The 21,738-nt window shown below is 43.1% G+C and overlaps 1 protein-coding gene across 5 annotated transcripts in view; it reads left to right on the top strand.

Annotated features, from left to right (window-relative positions):
* Positions 1 to 21,738, top strand: part of GRIP1 (glutamate receptor interacting protein 1) — a 761,849-nt gene that overhangs the window by 636,006 nt on the left and 104,105 nt on the right. For 4 of the 5 annotated variants that reach the window (XM_047787148.1, XM_047787146.1, XM_047787147.1 and 1 more), the window contains exons 8-11: positions 8,130 to 8,277; positions 10,481 to 10,650; positions 16,911 to 17,066; positions 17,778 to 17,933. In XM_047787148.1, coding sequence (XP_047643104.1) covers positions 8,130 to 8,277; positions 10,481 to 10,650; positions 16,911 to 17,066; positions 17,778 to 17,933 — 630 coding nt within the window. The remainder of the gene's footprint in view (positions 1 to 8,129; positions 8,278 to 10,480; positions 10,651 to 16,910; positions 17,067 to 17,777; positions 17,934 to 21,738) is intronic. The other variant, XM_047787145.1, reaches the window with a different exon arrangement.

The following is a 21,738-nucleotide window of genomic DNA, read 5'->3' as shown; positions in this document are numbered from 1 at the left end:
AGGAGATCAGAGGAAAGGAGGATAAGATGGCCAGTGTTACTCTTTGGCTTCATCCTGCGGATACCCTGGGGCTGACTGCATCCTTTGACTGAAGGTCCCAGCTCCTATCAGACAGCTCTCTCCTTTCTGTCCTTTCTGAAACCTGATTTCACTAACAGCTCTATCCTTTGCCTCTTTAGGCCTCGTGGAATACGGTGCCCTGTTCCTTCCAACCCCGGAGTACTGCATTATCCCTAACATACTGTGCTGTACTGTATGTGGTTTCCCTGTAACCTGCCCACACATTTCTAAATAGTTCCTTCATTAAAATCTCATCAGATGATCCTAATGTGAGGATATCATCTGTTTCTTGCTAGGACCCTGACTTAGTAACCATATGCTCCTCCATGGGTCTGTTTCGCTGTCAATCAACATGATTTGCCCACAGTCCTCTGCAGATCAGCTGGTCTGGCAGATTCTCCTAGGGCCAGACAGTGTCTTCTTCCAGGCATCTGGAGCATTCCCATCTCTTTATGGTTTTAAGGCACAGGCCCTTTGTTCAGTCTCTTAAGTGATGCCAGTCTATTTTAAGAACTTGTAATCCTGGAGATGGCTTATTTACTTAACCATTTCCAGCTGCTATAATACCCACTGGTAGGAGGGAAATGACCAATGAGTTCAAGTTTCATCTGGAAGAAGGTGGAGTTACCTTTCTTCCAATGGATTGTGCCCTAGTTCTTTCCCTAGGATAAACTCAACATTTTCCCAGTCTGATATTATGAGGCATTGGATAGAGTTCATTATGCAGGCTTCGAATTTGGATAAAAGAATCATACTCTTGATCATTCACATCATCTGGGTATAGCACGTGCTCCCTGTTACAAGAGCAGCTGTTCAAAGGATTTAAACATGGTGTTTAACATCATTTCAAGCTGCACTAGGAACTCTCAAGGAAAAGAACATGGCTTAAATTTCTGCACCATCACCGTTGCTAGCAGAGCACCTGGAAGAAAATAACAGGTGTTCGTTCATGCATTCATCCCATCAACAACTAACACTGAGCACCTACTGTGTACACAGACCCTGCGTAGACTCTGCAGAGCATCACAGTCCTGAGCGGGACATACACAATCTCTGCTGCCTGGACCGTACATTATTAATCGAAAAACAGAGGTAATTAAACAACTCATTGTTGAATTATGTTTATTAGAAGTGCTATGAAGGGAAAGCAGAGTGTTTGGGGAAAGCATACAGCAGCAGGTGCCATGGTTTGCAGGGCAGAGCAGGAATCCCTGTGGAAGTGACATCTGAACGGAGCAGTGGTGAAGAAGCAGATGAAGGAACAGGAGGAAGAGTTGGGGAACAGAGTAGATGAGGGACTAGAGGCAGGAAGGCACACCGTGTTTTCAAAGAATTGAAAGAGGAGCAGGAGGCTGGAGCAGAGAAAACAAGGGCAGCGTGGCAGTGAAGGGAACTGGTGAGGTAAGCGGGAGCCAGGTCAGCTAGTGCTTGAAGACTATGGTAATAAATTTTACCCTGTTACAGGCACAGCCATTGAAAGGCTTTAAGCATGAGGTTAACATGGTGAGATGTGCCCTTTTTAAAAACTGGATCTGGATCAAGGAAGGGAGGAACTGTGAGAGGATAAGGGTTGTTTTTTTTTTTTTTTTTTACTTTATTTTTTTCTTAGGACCGAACCCACGGCACATGGAAGTTCCTGGGCTTGGGGTCAAATCGGAGGTGTAGCTGCTGACATACGCCACAGCCACAGCAGCACGGGATCCAAGCTGTGTCTGCAACCTACACCACAGCTCATGGCAACACCGGATCCTTAATCCACTGAGCAAGGCCAGGGATGGAACTGCATCCTATGAATCCTAGTTGGGTTTGTTAACCGCTGAGCCACGAAGGACGCTTCCCGATGAGGGATATTAAATGATGGTAACTTGGACTTGAAATGGTGACTGTGGAGAGGGAAAGAAAGCATGAAGTTGAGAGTTACTTGGGAATTAGAATCTCAAAAAGTTTGTGAAGATGAGGGAGGAGATGGGATCAGGGGTGACTCCCAGGTTTCTGGTTTGTGAGATAGCGTAAAATGCAAACCACCCATTTGCATTTGTGGAATGGGGCGGGCTCACCACTCAGTCTTGGATATGTTGTGTTTGATGGGCTTATGAGACATGGAGGAATTGTTCAAGGTAGCAGTGGCGGATGTGTGCTGGACCCATCAGTTTGAGAGTGACGGGGGTCTGGGCTGCTGAGGAGAGAGAACAGAGGACTGAGCTCATCTTCTGTGAACTGTTGTCAACAATCCCATGGAGTTCCTGTCCTGGCTCAGCGGAAATGAATCCGACTAGGAACCACGAGGTTGCGGGTTCAATCCCTGGCCTTGCTCAGTGGGTTAAGGATCTGGCGTTGCTGTGAGCTGTGGTGTAGGTCACAGACGTGACGTCGCTCAGATCCTGCATTGCTGTGGCCCTGACATAGGCCGGCAGCTGTAGCTCCGATTGGACCCCTAGCCTGGGAACCTCCCTATGCCGTGGGTGTGGCCCTAAAAAGGCAAAAAAAAAAAAAATCCCTGATCATCTTTCTGTGAGATAAGAGTCCTCTTTTCTGCATAAGTCATAAGATCTCATTATGACAGTCTTGTTAGAAAGTTATAGTTGTGCCCTAGAAAGTCTTTAAGGGAGAGCTTTCATATTATGAGATGAGTATATGAAGGTGGGGGCCATCTCTCAAACTTTAAGGGATGTTATTGTTGTCATCAAAACATTTAAAGTTCTGAGGTTTTTACATCCCATCCTGAGAAACTTTTTTTTGGGGGGGGGGGCGGTCATGAGCAGGGAGTTTTATTTTTGAGTTAGGAGACTGATACAAAGTGCTGATGGATATAATTTCCCACTCCTAACGACCATAGCAGCTACAGGGTTAGCCCACACTTAAAATAGTAGATCGACTCAGGAGAAAGATTAATTGTGTAGAGTCACTTTTATATGTAGCAGCTGCCCTCTTTTACCCATTCGTAGGCTACTGGAATTTAAATTCACTTATTGTGTATTTTTATAAAGTTTATCAATCTTCTCTAATTTTCCGATTCCTTCCTGGCTCTTACGTACCTGACATTGCTCTTTCTCTGAAAAGTCATAGATTGTTAGGGTTAGAGGGCTTTTCTTGAAGTCCCCTAATTTTATAGGTGAAGAAAATGAGACCCAAGAAGGGAGATGATGCCTTGAGTTGCATAAGTTAGTGGCCCAAATAGGGCCACCCTCCAGGCCTCCAGATCTGAGCCCAGCTTAGAATCACACACTGCTTCTTCCCTTAATCATGAGTTTACATTCCTCTTTTCAGAGTTCTGAAGTGTTCACCTTTAAATTTTAAAAGAAAGTCATTAATTGCACATTAGGCTCCTCCAAATGGAAGTAACACATTTGTTGTTCCCTCAAAGCCTTAATGGGGAAAGTACTGCTTAAAGAGAATCTGATATTCTAGTTTCCTTTCCCAAGGTGCACCAGAGCAGCTGTGAGTACTCTCTCTCCACCTCTAAATTAATGGTGGCAAAAAATACGGTACCCTTCTTCTGTGCTCCTTTATGTCACTTTTTCTATCATATCTTTCTACACACAAAAAAGTTAATGTCCATGCTTCACTATCTCTGGAACATTAGAATCATACAAATATCATTTTTCATACCTTAATAAATACATAGGTCAGGAGAAAGAATATTAGCATAAGAGTTTATATTTAAACAATTTCTTTCACAGATGCCAATAACCTCTGTAAAATCTCTGATCTTTAATCATGATGTAATACTTTTAAGAAAAATGCAAACCAGGAATCAGCAGAAACTAATCTGACTAGCATCCATGAGGACACAGGTTCGACCCCTGGCCTCGCTCAGTGGGTTAAGGATCTGGTGTTGCTGTGAGCTGTGGTATAGGTCGCAGACATGGCTCAGACCTGACATTGCTGTGGCTGTGGTGTAAGCCAATGGCTATAGCTCCGATTGGACACCTAGCCTAGCAACTTCCATATGCCACAGGTGCAGCCCTATAAAGCAAAAAAAAAAAAAAAAAAAGAAGAAGAAGAAGAAGAAAAAGAAAAATGCAAACTTAGTATGGGTCATCGTTGTGGATTTATAGAGCTTACATCTGCAAATAATTATAAATAGCTTCTTCTTAGAATAAATGTTCAAAAAAGGCATTTCGGAGAGGGAGACTCGAGGGAAAAAGCCTTTCAGGATATAGATTCAGCTGGTACAAAAACTCAAACTGACACTACTAGCTTAAATGCGATAGAAGTTCATTTCTTAGGAGATTAAGCATTCTCTGGAGATACAATTTCAGGACTCTAAGCATCTGTCTGTCTTGCAGTGCCATGCTCTTGTCTGCGTGGTTGAAGATGGCTCACCAGTTCTGGGCCCGCAGTGCAACATCAAGAAGAGGGCAGTGGGTAGAGGAGGGCACAGCCATTCTTTTTAAGAATGTGTCACTTATGTTCACTTCCCATTGGCTGGAATTTAGTCACATGGCTGCCCTTCCCACAGAGGAGGCTGGGAGATGTCATCCTTAGCTAGGTAGCCATTCGCTCAGCTAAAACCTGGAAAGCTCATTACTGAAAGAAGGGAAGATGCAATACCAAGGGAGAGTCATCAATTTCAGTCACTTATAAGAGGTTAAGTTATAAGGAACAAGGAAACTTTATTACTTGCATCTGTTAATCCAAATAAATTTCTCGTTAGACATGAGAACGCCATGTGGAAGAATATATGTGGTGGTTACCTCACAGACCTGTTATAATCTAACAAGTTCTGGGAGGTGATTTGGGAAATTCATGCCTCTAAAATTAGTCCTCTTAAAGTTCTATAAGGACATGTGAGATGGAGTTCCCATTGTGGCTCAGCGGGTTAAGAACCCGATATAGTGTCCATGAAGATGTAGGTTCAATCCCTAGCTTCACTCAGTGGGTTAAGGATCTAGTATTGCTAGCATAGGTCATAGATGCAGCTTGGATCTGGTGCGGCTGTGTGGTGTAGGCCAGCAGCTGCAGCTCTGATTTAACCCGTAGCCCGGGGATGTTCATATGCTGCAGGTGTGGCCCTAAAAATGAAAAAACATGTGAGAAAAGGCCCCACCATGCCAGAACTCATATGAGGTTCAACCTAAGCAGGAAAAGACTTTGCGAGGGAACAAACTGCAGGAAAAGGAGGACAACAAGCTTCTGGGGGTGGAACTGCAGGCATCAGACTGTGTAGTCCTGGCTTAGCCCCAGAACTGTGACTGTTAGAGTTGAGAGGCGGGAAGGGTCAACTCTCCTAGTGATGGAAGGACAACTGAAACAGAGGCTGTAAGGACTGACCAGAATTCTTCCAGTGAGGAAGGTGAGGTGCAAACCACTGATGCATGAAGGCACAGGGGCCACTTATACTCCAAGGGGAGCGAGAGGAAGCAGGACCCCAGGCAGCACATGACCAGGGGAGGCACTGGAGAGAAACAAAGCAGAAAATGAGGGAGAAGGATAAGAAGCCCAATGTCATCAATAGCCTGAGATCAGGGTGTTAACACAGCAGGGTCCAGCAGGACCAGGGAGTAGCTGCCACCATCGAGTTAGGTTCATGGAGAAATGACAACCCATATCCACTCAGCATCACAAAGTCTTCTTAGTGGACTAAGACCTTTGGCTCCTCCCAACTGTTATTGATGAGATCTGCCTTGGAATTGACAGAAAGAGGTACAGGCCCTAATCATCTCATAACCTTTCTTAGGACTAAATATCACCAATCTTTTCAGAAAAGTAATGTAAACAAGAATCCTTAGCCCTGGAATATGAATATGGTTGGTATGACTGGTCTCATATTTACCTTATTTAAGAAATATCTTGGGAGTTCCCATTGTGGCTCATCAAGTTCAGAACCTGACTAGTATTCACAAGGATATGGCTTCAAGCCCTAGCCTCGCTCTGTGGGTTAAGGATCTGGCGTTGCCACACACTGTGGTGTAGGTCACAGATGTGGCTCAGATCCATCGTTGGCCGTGGCTGTGGCTGTGGCGTAGGCCGGCAGCTGTAGCTCTGATTTGACACTTAGACCTGGAACTTTCATGTGCTGTGGGCATGGCCCTAAAAAGAATGAAGGAAAGGGAAAAAAGGGGGAGGGAGGGAAGGAAGGAAGGGAGACCTTGCTTCGTCTGGAACTGAAGACGACTCTCTCCCATGGAACTTTCAGCTTCATGAGTCAGGGCACACTGCTCGAGCTTTGGCAATAGGAATACAGATTTCCTCGTTCACCATATCTGAGTGATGGTTTGCTGATAAAGATGTACTTGGAGAAAGGCAAAGCTGTGTTAATGACGTCTCGAACACCAGAACAGTAGAAAGTCACAAAAATACTACAGAAAACATGCAGTCCGAAAGATGAGACGACTCAAAGGCTTGAGGTCATAATATATCGATACTAATAATAATATTCTATGTGTTTAGCACTTCATAAATTACGAAATCCTTTAACTATACATTGACTTCCATTGTGGTAAATGCTGAGGAAAAAGTCCCATTTTCTAGGTAAACAAGCTGACTTAGAAAGTTTCCGTAAGTTGTGTTAAGATACCCTGACCAAAACATTACAAAAAGAAGAATTAAGTGCAGGTGTTATAAATCCACATCCAGGGCTTTTTCCCATATGATCTCCGCCTCTTCTGAGCTTTAAACAGCATCATGAGGTTTTCTCCCGTTTATTAGATATACAGCTATTCATTGCTCACCTCCTTGTGCCAGTCCTTATGCCAGGCACTGAGGATGGGTGCTGCGATGGATGGGACATAAGCTCTGCATTCACAGCAAGCTTGCAGTCTGCAGAGGACAGAGGCATGGCATCCTCACTGGCTGTTACGAAAAAGTGACAAGTGTGCTACACCAGCACAGATGTAGCAGGCTGTGGGAGCCCAGGAGAAGAGGATCTCACCCAATCGCGGGTCAGGAGAGGCTGCCCAGAGGAATTGATGTTTTTTACCCTGAGTCCCCAAGGATTACTGCCAGTTGAAGGAATGAAGAGAGTTCTAAGCTAAAAATAAAGCACATGTGGAGTTCCCGTCGTGACCCAGTGGTTAACGAATCCGACTAGGAACCGTGAGGTAGTGGGTTCGGTCCCTGCCCTTGCTCAGTGGGTTGACGATCCGGCGTTGCCATGAGCTGTGGTGTAGGTTGCAGACGCGGCTCGGATCCCGCGTTGCTGTGGCTCTGGCGTAGGCCGGTGGCTACAGCTCCGATTCGACCCCTAGCCTGGGAACCTCCATATGCCGCAGGAGTGGCCCAAAGAAATAGCAAAAAAGACAAGAAAGAAAGAAAGAAAGAGAAAATAAAGCACATGTGAAGATGATCCTGAGAGGAGGTGACCCTAGCTAAGGTCCAGAATAGGGAAAACCCAAAGAATTTACAAATTAAACTTAGTGTAGGCCCTCCTATTCTTTGACTACCTAGAGACATCATCTCTTCATCCTTCCCTCCCATCCATCTATCCCTCTGTCCATTCATAGCAGTTGCTAAGATATCTATTGAGTTAATTTTTAAAACTTTTCTTAAGGAGCTCCTGGGTGGCACAGCAGGTGAAGCACCCAGTGTTGTCACTGCTATGGCTCAGGTCACTGCTGTGACATACATTTGATCCCTGGCCCTGGAACTTCCACATGCCACCAGCATGGCCAAAAATAAATAAATAAACTTTTCTCGAGAGACCCAGTACGTGCAGGCACTTTGTCAAGTGATGTAGAGAACATAAAGCTACACAAGATGTTACGCTAGCTGGCTGTGTCTATGGCATGTAGAAGTTCCCAGGCCAGGGTTCGAACCCGAGCCACAACAGTGACAACACCGGATCCTTAACCGCTAGGCCACCAGGGGAACTCCATGTAGCTTCAGTTTTAATTGAAGAAATAAACCTGTGCACATACTACTGTAGTACAAGCTGAATAGCACAGGAGTCCTAAAAGATGCCCTGAAGTTACCACTCACGGGACATAGGAATGTGATATGCAGGGAAATCTAAGTTTCAATGATAGCATTAACAGACCGACATCAGGCTGAACATTCTCCACCGTTTTCATGTGCTGCTTTGCTTATTTGTTCTGTTTTGTTTTCTTCTAAACTTTGTTCTTCCACAGATTCTGTGGCAACAGCATCCGGGCCACTCCTAGTGGAAGTTGCCAAAACTCCCGGTGCCAGCCTTGGGGTGGCCCTAACTACCTCGATGTGCTGTAACAAACAGGTCATTGTCATAGACAAAATCAAATCTGCAAGTATTGCAGACAGGTGAGTGTCATAGAAAGTGCCTTCTTTTCGCAGTTGCCTGTGTGTTCAACTATATAGAGATGTATTTATGTATGTATGCGCACTCACTAAAAAACTGCTCTCCATGGAGTTCCCCTTGTGGTTCAGCAGAAATGAATCTGACTAGTAGCCATGAGGATGCAAGCACAATCCTTGGCCTCGTTCAGTGGGTTAAGGATCCAGCGTTGCCATGAGCTGTGGCTGTGGTGTAGGTCGAAGAGGCTCAGGTTTGGTGTTGCTGTGGCCATGGTGTAGGCCGGCAGCTACAGCTCTGATTCGACCCCTAGCCTGGGAAACTGGGAATGCAGCCCCAAAAAGACAAAAACAAACAAAAAAAACCCCCAAAACAAACAAACAAAAAACAGCTCTCCTGCCAATTTATACAAGCATCATATGCAAAACAAGTTACTGTTGTAGAGCTTAAAAATTTACCTACCTTGTCAGCTACCCGTGATGTAATGTTGCCTAACCAGATGTTTGGTATGGCCCTTAGAAATGGAAAAAAAGTCAAGCCACTGAGCACATTGACTTACTGTGTCCTAGGGGAATAGCCTGGTTTTGGTGTAGGGTAGCTGAGCAGACCTTTATTATGCTCCATGCAGAGAAGTCATGGGTGTTCTTGAATTGTTAACAATCAAATCCTGCCACCATACAATCGTATTGCTTTTTTCTTAGATAAATAAAACATCTTAAAAATGATGCAATCTTTAAGGAAAAGCCCTCCCCTGTCATGGTATATTAATCTTAGGGTTTCACCACCTTCAAGAATCTCTGAAAACATCATTCATTCCCATGATACAGTAAAACTGTAAATCCTTTATCCTGAATTATTTTTCCTAATTAATATTTTAGACTTACAGGAAGGGGGAAAAAAGATGACCTTACCACCTAATAAATTATTTTACAGCTCCTGGTAAGAAAACCCCCACCTCCCCATAGCTAAGCACTCCAAATGCATCCACGTGGAATTTTTTTTTTTTTTTTGAAGATGAAAGGGGTGACTTGAAATGGCTTTCCTCTTGAGAAGCAGACGGGTGTCACCCTGGAAATGCTTAGATCTGCTCAAATGCCCAATCTTCCTGCAGTTTCCAGCTGTCTTCTCCGGGGGCCTTGGCCCTGTCTAGTGAACCTTTGATTCTGATGCAGTCACCTGCACACCCTGGCAGTGGATTGTCTCCAGCTCCGCTGTGCTCTTAGCTACGGCCAGCCCTGGAACAGTGATGGCTTTCGATCCCAGGCGCATGCCTGTTGAGGGCTACGTGCCGCTTTCGTTATCTCCCTCTGTTTCTTTCCCTTTCCGCAGTGGGTACGAAGCTCCAGGGGCTGTCCGCCTGAACTGGTCCCTCAGGATGCTGACTGTCACATGTGCTATTCGCCATCCATCCAGTAGCCAGGATCTTGAGTTCGGCGAGGTGTGGCAGCTCGCCCCTCTCCCACCCCGGCCCCTCCTTCCCGCACCATGCAGCCTCCTTTGACTACTCTTTGACTCCTGCCTAATTTCCACCAGCCTCCAGAGCTTTTGTACTAATATATCTTTAACTGCAGGAAAAACAAATAAAACACCATGATCAAGAACTGGTGATTCAGGGAGTTCCCGTCCTGGCGCAGCGGAAACGAATCCGACTAGGAACCACGAGGTTCCAGATTCGATCGCTGGCCTCCCTCACTGGGTTAAGGATCCGGCGTTGCCTTGAGCTATGGTGTAGGTCGCAGACAAGGCTCGGATCTGGCATGGCTGTGGCTGTGGTGTAGGCGGGCAGCTGTAGCTCCGATTAGACCCCTAGCCTGGGAACCTTCCGAATATTTACCAACTCATATTTATAGATAGAACAACCTGGGAGGAGAAATAGCCGGAAAAAAGTCAAGGGGAAACATTTTCCTGTTCTTCCCCATCCCCTCCTGCTCACCGACCCCCCCCCCTTAACTTTGGGTCCCACCACCGCCCTCAAAGAATATATTTTTTATAAAGGAGGAGAGAAAAATATTTCCTTGAATTTTTCTGTGTTTTCTACAAGGCTTTACCTTCCTCTTCATACCCAGGTGGTGTTTTCTACAGAATGTTCACACATTTCCTTTTTTTTTTAAGTAAGTGAAAACCGTGTGGAGTTTTAACTGGGAAGCACATGAAAGTCATAATCGAAGGACGAAGGCGCTTCCTCGTCCTGAGACTCTCTCCTTTCCGTAGATGTGGGGCTCTGCACGTGGGCGATCACATCCTGTCCATCGATGGGACCAGCATGGAGTACTGTACACTCGCGGAAGCCACCCAGTTCCTGGCCAACACCACCGACCAGGTCAAGCTCGAGATCCTTCCCCATCATCAGACCCGCCTGGCCCTGAAGGGACCTGACCATGGTGAGAGGATCCACCCGGGTCCATCTCTGTTATCTTCCCTTTGCCGTGATTGCTTCTCCAGCAGAGCTAGAAAGCAGAGAGATGCCGAGTTGAAGTCTACCTCTGTCATGGCTTTTCAAAATAACACGGGTCCTTGTTTCCTCTTCTTCATCCTCCAAATCCCTTTTCCCAAGCCACACGTAATTCACCCAAAACTGGAAAATTGAGGAAAGAAACATTGTTTGAAATAGAATTTTCAGGTAGTTACTTGATAAAAAAAAAAAAAAAAAAAAAGGCTTTAGGGCCAATTGAGTGTGGAGAGAAGGGAAATAATGTGACTTCCTGTTATTCATATTGAATTTCCACTCTGCTTCAAGGACCATAAAGCAAATAGTAAAAACTCCCACTCTTAAAAAATAGTTACAAAGTGGGTATTTTTACATCTTGTCTGTTTGCCAGAGGAGGTTTTTTTTTTAGGATAGAGAACAACTTGTTTCTGAACACATATTTTTCCTGGGATTATCAGAATATTGGACTGCACTTGTGCAGTGACAAATGTCAACTCAGGGAATCTGCATTTTTGCTGTCCTGAAGCTCACAGACAACGCTTGCTGAGTATTTATACACCATCCTGCCTGGGCATCCTTAAATAAAACTTGGTGCAAGTAAAAGCAATTTAGCCCAAAAATCAAAGAAAGAAATAACATTCTCAAAATAAGTGAGCACTTAAAAAAAAAAAAAATCAAAGAAAGACTCTCCAGTGGGGTCTTTTCCAGCCCCTCCTCCCTCCTTTTCCTTAAACAGATACACTCTCCTTTTTTATTCCTTGAAGTCTCCCTAATACTAGCAGAGCACCCTAGGGGTGAAGAACATATTTCTACACGTTTCGAGAGAGAGGGAGTTTTCTCTGGAACCGAAATTTTGCTTATGAGGAGGTCATTTGTACCCTACATCTCTCAAACTGTGGCACTTTTCCACAGTTTGGAAGGGGAAAAAAAAAGAGGGACCAAATAATTTTCACACTGAATGAGTCAGCTGGATGCAAGCTTTTTTAATTAAATGGAGCTTAGACAGCCCTGGAGCTAATGAAAATCTCTAGTACAGCATTCCCTTTATCAGATTTTAATTTTACACATTGGAGTAGAGAAATGAGGCCGCCTGGCAGGTTCTGCACAGAAATTCTGCCTCATTTGAATAGAAATGATAAGGGGGTGCGATTCGTGGGAATGTGGCGTTCTTGTCAGGAGACTGTGTGGGCCTTTTCCACTCCCTGGCTGAGCAGAGAGATACCTAAAACTGTTACGTTTCTTTTAAATGAATCTGAAGTCGCCATCAGGAGCACAGCGGGCAGAGCAGTGCACACTGCCTAGTGTTTTTACAGCACACTATTTCGATGGGCACATTCCAGTATCGGTGAATCAGAGATGTGAACAGACCCTATAAAAATGTCATTGTCTTCAGCAGCCTCATTTCCCCCCCAACCTTTTATTTGCCCTGTATATAAATCATAAGTAGTTCAACTAGGTTCCACTCATGAAATATTAAATACTTTTACCTGCCAAGACAGTTTGAGAAGATGAATTTATATACCGAAGTGGATGGAGATCAAGAACTAATTTTTTTTTTCTTCGCTGTGGAAAACCTGGCGTGATTTGTGATTTTTTTTCCCCCAGGGGGATGAAGGGCTGGTCATTTAAGTAATTCTAGCTTCCATTTCTAACCCTGCATCCACCACTTTTGTTGAAAATTGTTGGCCATCTTCTTTATCTAAGATACAGGCATCTTCCTACCTGTTACATTAAAATCAGACTCATTGGTGTTCCTCTTGGGGCTCAGCAGTAATGACCCCGACTAGTATCCATGAGGGCACGGGTTTAGTCCCTGGCCTTGCTCAGCGGGCTGAGGATCCAGCATAGCCGAGAGTTGCAGTGTAGGTCACAGACGAGACTTGGATCCCCCATGGCTGTGGCTGTGGTGTAGGCCAGCAGCTACAGCTCTGATTCGACCCCTAGCCTGAGAACGTTCATATACCATAGGTGTGGCCCTAAAAAGGCCAAAACAATTAAAAATAAAATCAGACTTGTATTTCCAAGAAGAAATAAATATTGTCTCTTAATTAAAACAGTTAAATCCCAATTAAGACCAAGAGAAATACCCCCCTTCCAATATTATGGTGTTTATAATTCTCAAACTTCTGTTTGGGGTTTGTAATGGACTTCTTTTACATAGCGTTACCATTTTTCCACAAGACTGTTCTGATTATTTTTTCAAACTCTCTGATGCCTAAGCAGCACGTCTCCCATCTCATGGCTGGATAGAGATATAATATTCTCTAGATGTTGCTTAGCAGCAAATAGTATTTTCAGGGAAATATAGAAATGGGCCTCTCCATCGGGAATAGATTAACTGTGCCTTTTGCTGGGTAATAGCAGCATTCAAAAAGCCAACAAGAATGAGTTTTAAAAGAGGTCAGAAGTTGTTCCCGCTGAGTCTTTGGGAAACAGTCTTGATTGGAGGAAACTGAGACTTTGGAGGGAGAGGGGGACAGATGAGCACAGTCATAAGGTTTGCTGCATTCAGTACCAGGAGGACTTCCATTTCTGAGCCCTGGGAGCAGCCACGAGAGTAGCGTATTGGCCACAACCCCTGGATTCCTGGACAGGATAAGAGGGTTGAGCTAGAGTGGAGAGCAAATGAAAGTACCTTCCATATCTGATACCTCTTAAGATTTCAACAGTGATGCCATCATGGCATGATAGGAAAAACATTATATTTTCTTTGTTGTTTATTTACCTATAGCAAAGGACGTAAGAGCACACACAGGAAGAGGCAGTGAGGGCAGTGGGGTGGCTGAGGGGAGGGACTCAGAGTCAGAATTTCAGGATTTTAATTCTGGTTTGGGAACTTAGCAAGTTACCCAACTTTTCTCTCCCTCAGTGTCTTCATCTGTAAAATGGGCATTCTCATAATATGTACCTCTTAGGTATCTTGTGAGTATGAGCTGAGCTGGTATGTAGTGAGGACTCAGGGAAAGCTGCCTGTTAGTATCAGGACCATTACAAGGGAGAATGGACATGAATGTTTTTGCAAAATGAAAGAGCATGCCAAAAATGTAACATGTTAAATGGAAATGCTTCCCTAATTCATGAGTGTCAAGTACCACCACAAAGGATACTCAGTTTAGAGCGCATTTTCAAAATAGGCAGTAGCTGTCTCCTCTGTCCTGCGTGGTTTGTTGAATGCCTTTTGCATTCCTTATCCATGGTGTGCAATTTTGTGCGTGACCTTATATAATTTTTGTTTCTTAATTATTTCGTATGTATGAAAATTTAATCTCCAAGAGTAGTTCAAAGTCAAGGTAAGTATTATGATCTACATTGAACCTGCCTGCCACAAACGGTGCCATGCTGGGCACACAATAGGTGGTCAATATCTTTCTTATTGGGTTATTAATTGGTCTTGACAATACTCAAAAACGCCCAGTAGTTTTCAAAGCACTCCATAAAGAACTGGGTCAAAAAGTGAATATAGAATTCTGAGTCCACTCACTATACCTACCTCATTTGAAACACAGACAATACAGAGTACAATAGAGTGGCTGTGGGTGTAGGTGAGCCAGACCCAGCAATGACTGCATCTTGCAAAAAGTCTTCTGGTACATCCTAAAGCAGGATGAGGATGGTGAAAGAGAAGCCATCAGGGCTTCCCCCACAATGCTCTTTATCACAAGGGAAATGCTACTGCAGTGTGGACATGGACCCTCTGGCTGGTATTCCTATTCATTCATGCATGTATTCATACATTCATTCACTCATTCATCAGTCATCATATACCAGCCACTGTTCTAGTTGCCATGATGCACCGATTGAGCATGACAAGCAAAGTAGATTCCTCGTCTCATGGAATTTACATTCCACATATAGAGAGAAACATTAAAAGTCTATGAAATAAAGCCATTTCAGGCAGTTACTGGTGCTATGAAAAATTTAAAACAGCAATGGGATAGCAAAGGGACAGGGCAGCTGTTTCATCCAAGGAGATCAGAACTCTGACTTCTCTGAGGAGGTGACACTTGAGCTGAGACCTGAAGCATGGAAAGAAGCCAGCCATGCAAACAAGTGGGAGAATGAGAGGTAGGAAGAATAGGAAGTGCAAATGCCCTGAGACAGGAGGCAGCCTGACTTGTTCTAAGACAGGACAGAAGGGCGAATATGGCTGAAACAGTCAATGATGAGGAGAATGGTAGGGAGTGAAGCTACCATTTGATTCTCTTTGTATGTGTAATCCCCTGAAGTAGCTTAAATAGGAGTCCCATGATATAACTCATGTACATAAAAGATCATTCTGTGTTGCAGATACTGGAAGGTAGGTATTCAGGAGATGAATCAAGGAGCCGACTCTGAAAATGTGGCAAGGATGTAGGTGAAAGAGATGATGGCTTGAAACTAGATTGGTGGAGAGGGAGATGGAACTCAAACTAGAAACAGCAGTGGGTAGAAGAAAAGGGCCAGACAATTTAGGGCTACAAAATTAAGGTGGCCATAAATGTGTGCTATAGATTTCTGAAATACTCTCTAAACTTAAGTTTCCAATGAATGAAATCTGTTGAGTGAGAGATACACCTCTTTCCTTTGAAAGATACTTTGTTTGTTGGCATGGCAAGTGGATAGAAAGTAGAATCAATGTTATTAATAAGAGCCCATTGGTGTTTATTCTGTGTGCCAGCATCATGCTAAGCACCTTAGGTACATGATCCTCCCAGTTGCCCTGGGGGATAGATGCTTTCATGATCTCCATTGGACAGATGAGGAAACAGAGGCTTACAGAGGCTGAGTACGCGGCCAGGATCATGTAGGGAAGACCTGCTGGAGCTAGAACAGAACCCAGTTTGGCCTGAGCCCATGGTGATCTCTGCATGTGCTAGTGCTTTTGTTCCATGTACTGTTTCATACCAGAGGAAAAGTGACCAATGAGGCTGATATCACGGATGGTAAAATTTGAACGCTTATCTAAATAACCCTCCTTTAAATACTTACAGAGTATTTGACCCCACCACACGAATAAATACTGCAAAATCATTCCCATGTAAGGCATCTACCATTAGAAGCATGGCAACAGAAGGAGATATAAGTTCATGTTTTATTTTTCATTGTTTAAAAGATAGTTAAAATTTTCATATCAGAGTTCCCGTAGTGGCTCAGCGGAAACGAATCTGATTAATATCCGTGAGGATGCAGATTCGATCCCTGGCCTTGCTCAGTGGATTAAGGATCTAACGTTGCTGTAGCTGTGGCGTAGGCCAGTAGCTACAGCTCTGATTCGACTCCTAGCCTGGGAACCTCCGTATGCCGCAAGTGCAGCCCTAAAGACAAAAAAAAAATTTCATATCAACATAGTAACAAACATAAAATTGCTCATATTTCAGAACACTGGGTAGAAAGTCAAATATAAACAATATTGAAATTGGAATGGAAATGTGATAAAAACATTTTATAAAAAATAAAGGGGACATCAAAATTTTGAAATTAACTTTATTAAAATATCATGGTATCTTAAAGAAACATAAGAATGTGTAAAATATTTTGATAATAAATATCCCTTTCAAATGTAAATCTATTTTTTAAAAACTCTCAAATAGTAAAATATATTGAGACTTTTATCTTCTTATTAGGGCATAGATAAGATCCTGATATTGATGGATATTTAGAGTGGTTTGTTGTTGAGAAAAATCAACTTCAAGTGATGAAGAGTAATGTAATTAAAGTGTCAGAGCAGTAAATTGTGTGATTGTGACTTGTAAACGCCTTGAATCAGGAGCCAATGTGATTTATCATTCCTTTTCTTTTTCTCAAAACATGTACTACTAACTGGCCAGGATTTGCAAATCTTTAACTACTAATCTTGTACCATAGATCTTTTGTGGGGTTGACTTGTAAGCTTTAAAAAAAAAAAATGTTTTTAATCTCTGCTGTGAAGCACAGGGGAGATTAGAAATTAATTCAATAGTCATCTTAAAAGGATTACAAAAAAATGAGCTGGGAGAAGACATGCATTAGTCTTGGGAAGATGAAAAGTTACCATCCCTGATGTTAATCATTGGTTTTGCTGACCACTGAGAAAAGGGCAAAGCCAAAATGTTTCAGGGTTTTTTTGCAAGCAGCTTTCATTTTTCTTCTTTTTGTTACACTTTTTATTTGTGCACTTCAGTTACCTTTTCCTTTTTTTTTTTTTTGGTTGTTTGTTTGTTTTTCTTATTTCTCATCATCACTTCATGTGGGCAGTGAGAATTCAGAGGAGCGACAGGCAACTTACCTGGGATTCCTGGGCCAGCAACCACTGCAGCCTCCACACCTACCATCACTATAACACGTACCACCCTGACCATTGCAGAGCGCCGGCCCTGACATTCCCGAAAGCACCTCCTCCAAACAGCCCTCGTAATGTTCCAGGCTTTCTCCTCCTGGTCTTTTATTTAAATCGTATTCCTCTCTCTCCTTCCTCACCTAATTCATACTGCATTTGGCTTCATGGGTGTCGTGCGCTTTTTTTTTTTTTTTTGTAGTAGCAACTTATCATTTCTGACATCTCGTCTTTTTCTGTAGAAAGCATTTATTGTTAGGGTAGGATGTAAATGTTCAGACTGCTTTATGTGTGGTCATGAAATGACAATGCAGAATGTTTTACAGAGTACAGTGTTCATGGTCCTTATTTTGTGTGTGTGGAACCACTTGTGAAATTCATGTCAGAAAACATCTATGAAAATGAGATTATGTATCTGATGCACTGAGTTGTTTATGGAGAAACTTGTTTCAATGTTTGTTTGTTTGTTTGTTTATTTATTTATTTATTTATTTATTTATTTATTTATTTATTTATTTTTGGTCCAAAGCAAAAATCGATAGAGCCTGTCTGTGTTCCCTTGTACTTAGGAGGATCAGTGCTGGTCCTCAGCCATTTCTGGGCTCTTGTAACTCAGATTCGAAAAAGCTGTCTCCATGGCTCCTGAGACCCGGTCTCTGATTGGTTGGGGTCCTCACTAGCCCTTGCTGTGCACCAGTGTGTCTTTCTGGATTGTTTCTGGCTGGCAGGTGTGGCAGGCTCACACCTCACCTGTGAGTGCTCTGTGCCAAGTCTTCACTCTCTTACAGCAGCTTTGGTGTCCTCATCCTTCTCTCCTACCTCCATGAGTGCGTACAGCCTGAGTTCCCTGAACATGGGGACTTTGCCTCGAAGCCTCTACTCCACGAGCCCACGTGGAACCATGATGAGGAGGAGACTGAAAAAGAAAGACTTCAAAAGCTCACGTAAGTGGAATGTTACCCAGTGTCTCTTGACCTGGAGAACACATGTCATTGAGTCTTTGATGTAAGGACATCTAGGGCGAGAGTGTTTCACAGGACCCAGATGTCAGGTGGAGGCTAAGTAGTTCACAGCCTGTGCCAGAGACCATTGAAAAGAGATCCATTATCTATACGATATTATGTATTTGTGTTGCACCAAATACAATTTCAGATTGAGATACATAGTTCGTAATACCTTTGCCTACACCTTTTTAGTTGAGGCTTTTTTCTTGCCCTTTTGATCTGATAAAATAACCAAAGATGTGGAGTTCCGGTTGTGGCTCAGTGGATTATGAACCCCACTAGTATCCATGAGGATGCAGGTTTGATCCCTGGCCTCGCTCAGTGCATTAAGGATCCAGCGTTGCCATGAGTTATGGCTGTGGCTGTGGCTGGCAGCTGCAGCTCAGATTCAACCCCTAGCCAGGTGTGTGGCCCTAAAAAGAAAAAAAAAAAAACCAAAGATGTGCTTTTTTATTTTTTTATTTTTTCTTCTTTAAAACTCCTTAACTTATATTCTGGGTTCTTTGGACACGAAACCTTTGTTCTTAGTTTCTTTCTCACGCTTAAGCAGTTTTTTGAAAGCTGGGTTCCCCTTTGGATAAATGTAAGAACCCCATGTATTTGTTTGATATTATTATAATTGCATATTTAATTCTATTTCTCGAACCTCCCCCTGCAAAAAAGATAATGGTAAGTTTGAATGTGCCTTTCGAAACTACACCTCATTCCAAATTCTAATACTTTTCCCAGGAACTTACTCCCTGGAAAATCACTGCCCTAACATTTATCTCTGTTGCCTACTCCAGCCTCAGGAAGCCTGAAAGGTGCTCATGTTTATGGCACGCATCCTAAAGTCTAGGAATTTTGACTCTGATTCTTAGAAATAAGATCTTCTGGGACAGCCAAGCACGTGATAGGCTAGGCAAGATGAGGAAGGTATGGTTGGCTCCTTCCTTTTGGATAGCTGGGTTTACTTGTAAAGGGGAAAAGGGTGGCTGAATGCCAAAGGGGAGAAACACATATCACTCCTGGATTTTTCTTTTGTGGGGGTGGGAGGGCAGATCATAATCTCTCATCATAACCACATGTCTTAAAGGAAGAGAATACCTGTCCTTCCCAGCAGATCTAATCATAGTCTAGAGATGGGTGAGTATTTCTTGGTTTGGGGGGGGCATGATTGTGATTCCTGTGAAGAAGCTCAAAGAATATGGGGTATCTCCCTGTGCTTCCCATGGGGATAAAGTAAGGAGCATCTTCAGTTACCTAAGCACAGCCAAACCCAGGTACTTCTCTTCTGGTGGCAGAGAGAGAATGTTCTTGGAAGAGGAGTGGCCAGGCCTATTGGCTCTTCAGCTTGTTTGCCAGAGAGTCATCTTCAAACTCTCGTGGACTTGTCATGGTCCTGCCAGTACTCTCGTTAGTGTAGGAGACCAGCCATCATCCCCCCCGGGAAAGAGTCTCTTCATGCTGCAGGAACCTGAAGGTGTCCTGACAAAACCATCACTGTGGTATATTCATGACTGTGAGGTGCACATCTCTTCAAAGATAAGGGGATTTCTCATCTTTAGTATATGTAAATGGAAGGAAGATTGAGTCAAAATGAGCACAAGGACCTCTAGAGGCTCATGTTCCATAGCTGACACTGGAGAATAAATTATTTACTATTGGAAGAAACAAGTGGAAGGCAGCATAGTCAACTGGGTATAGACTCTGGAACCAGGCTACATGGGTTCTCATCCCAGGGTCCTTACTTTCTAGCTCTAGGACCTTGAGCAAGTTTTCTTAAGCTCTCTATACCTTGACTTTAACTACAAACAGGGACTAATTGTAGTACTCACCTCACTGGGTAATTGTGAAGATTCTATGAAAATGTATATATATTCTTGCCACCAAAAGGAACATACGGAACAAGAAATATGCTCTAGACTATGTATGCATATATGTATATATGTTCATATATTCACATACAATCTTCACAATTACCCAATTAAGTGCTATGAGTATATATATATATATAAAATAGAACATATATGTTAGCTACAACAATACTTGGTAAATAATCAGCACTAATTAACTGTTAGCTATTTTGAAGAGTTTGTGTTTGCTGTGCTTATGCCCGAATCGGAAATGTTAACACCACTCTCAAACTTAAGCATTTTTCACAGGGGTTTCACTTTGGCATAATTCCTAGGTCAAGTCTTCCGTAGAATGCCTCAGGATTTGTGGTGGAGATTTGTATATGAAATGTTTTACATAAAACGGCTTCATGGGCAGCAGTGCTTACTGAGAGAAAACTGGCTAACAGCCCTCAGCAGGGAAATGCAATTAAAACGAGTGCATTTGTGTACGTACTTCTGCTTTAATAGCTAAACATTTGTTTGTGTGGGGTGAGATCAGCTATGTGGATTAAGAACATTAGTGACTACAAATCAATGATAACCTGTTTGGCTGTCTCAGGTTGATGTTTACACATCTTGAATTTTGTAGTAGGAAAGTAAGCTGAGGCCACCCTGTCACTGATACCCATAACCAGCTGATAGATTCTCTCTTGAAACAGCATGTTATTCTCCAACATAGTAGAAATACAAACAGAAGCCTGGTTCTAGAAATAGAAATTCCTTGTTATTTGTGTTTGCCATAGACATTAGCCTCTAGAGCACCACTGGCCATATACCTACCAGAATTTATAAGTGTGTCTCGGGAAATCATATATTTCATTTTGCTTTTTTTTGTCTTTTTGCCTTTTCTAGGGCTGCTCCTGCGGCATATGGAGGTTCCCAGGCTAGGGGTCGAATCAGAGCTACAGCTGCCAGCCTTTGCCAGAACCACAGCAATGAGGGATCTGAACCGCGTCTGTGACCTACACCACAGCTCACGGCAACGCCAGATCCTTAACCCACTGAGCAAAGCCAGGGATCGAACTGGCAACCTCATGGTTCCTAGTCGGATTTGTTAACCACTGAGCCATGACGGGATCTCCTCATTTTGTATTTTAATCAAACAGTAAGGTCCAGAAGGCTATAAACTTTTTTGGTTTTATTTTTTGTTTCGTTTTTTTGGCTGCACCTGTGGCATATGGAAATTCTCAGGCCTGGGATTGAATCCACACCGCAGCAGTGACAACACCAGACCCTTAGCTGCTAGGCCACCAGGGAACTCCCAGAAAGCTATAAACTTTTATTCTCACTTCAAAACGACCCAGAACAACAAATGATAGTTTTCCAAAGTCAGAAAGAAAAACCAAGGATTTCAGATTTTGGTTTTCTTTTTCACTTTGCTTTTCTTTTTTGCTTAAGAGGGGCATGGACCCATTAGACGTAAAGGTTTTCCAAAATAACTGATAATAAAAGTTTTATTGCCACTCTCCCTATACCATGGTTTATTTCCACCATTTTATTTATGTCTTCTGTGCCACCATTTGCTGCCCCCTTTCTAATACTTCTGTTTCTATAGCAACCAGGCCATTTGTATGGATGGTGAGTCATGGCAAAGTCACAACAAATATAATAAAAGTCTCCTTCCTGCATTGGTGATGAGTTGAGGCCAGAGCCTGCAAAGCAGAAAAAAAAATCTTCCTATGTTTCTAATACAAAGGAAGGATGTGGCCAGAAAAGAATGAAATCTTCTCTCATAAATATTTCAAGCATTCTGTGTCATTGACCAAAGGGGAAAATATGGGAAGGCTGTAAACAACGTGTTACTAGGATTAAAAGAGGAAAGTGGGCGCTGTGTTTGTGTCACAGGGAAAAATGACAAGTACCCCCAC

Source organism: Phacochoerus africanus, chromosome 7 (assembly GCF_016906955.1).
Source record: "Phacochoerus africanus isolate WHEZ1 chromosome 7, ROS_Pafr_v1, whole genome shotgun sequence".
In the NCBI taxonomy this organism is placed as follows: domain Eukaryota; kingdom Metazoa; phylum Chordata; class Mammalia; order Artiodactyla; family Suidae; genus Phacochoerus; species Phacochoerus africanus.
This window is presented reverse-complemented; position numbering and strand designations above follow the sequence as displayed.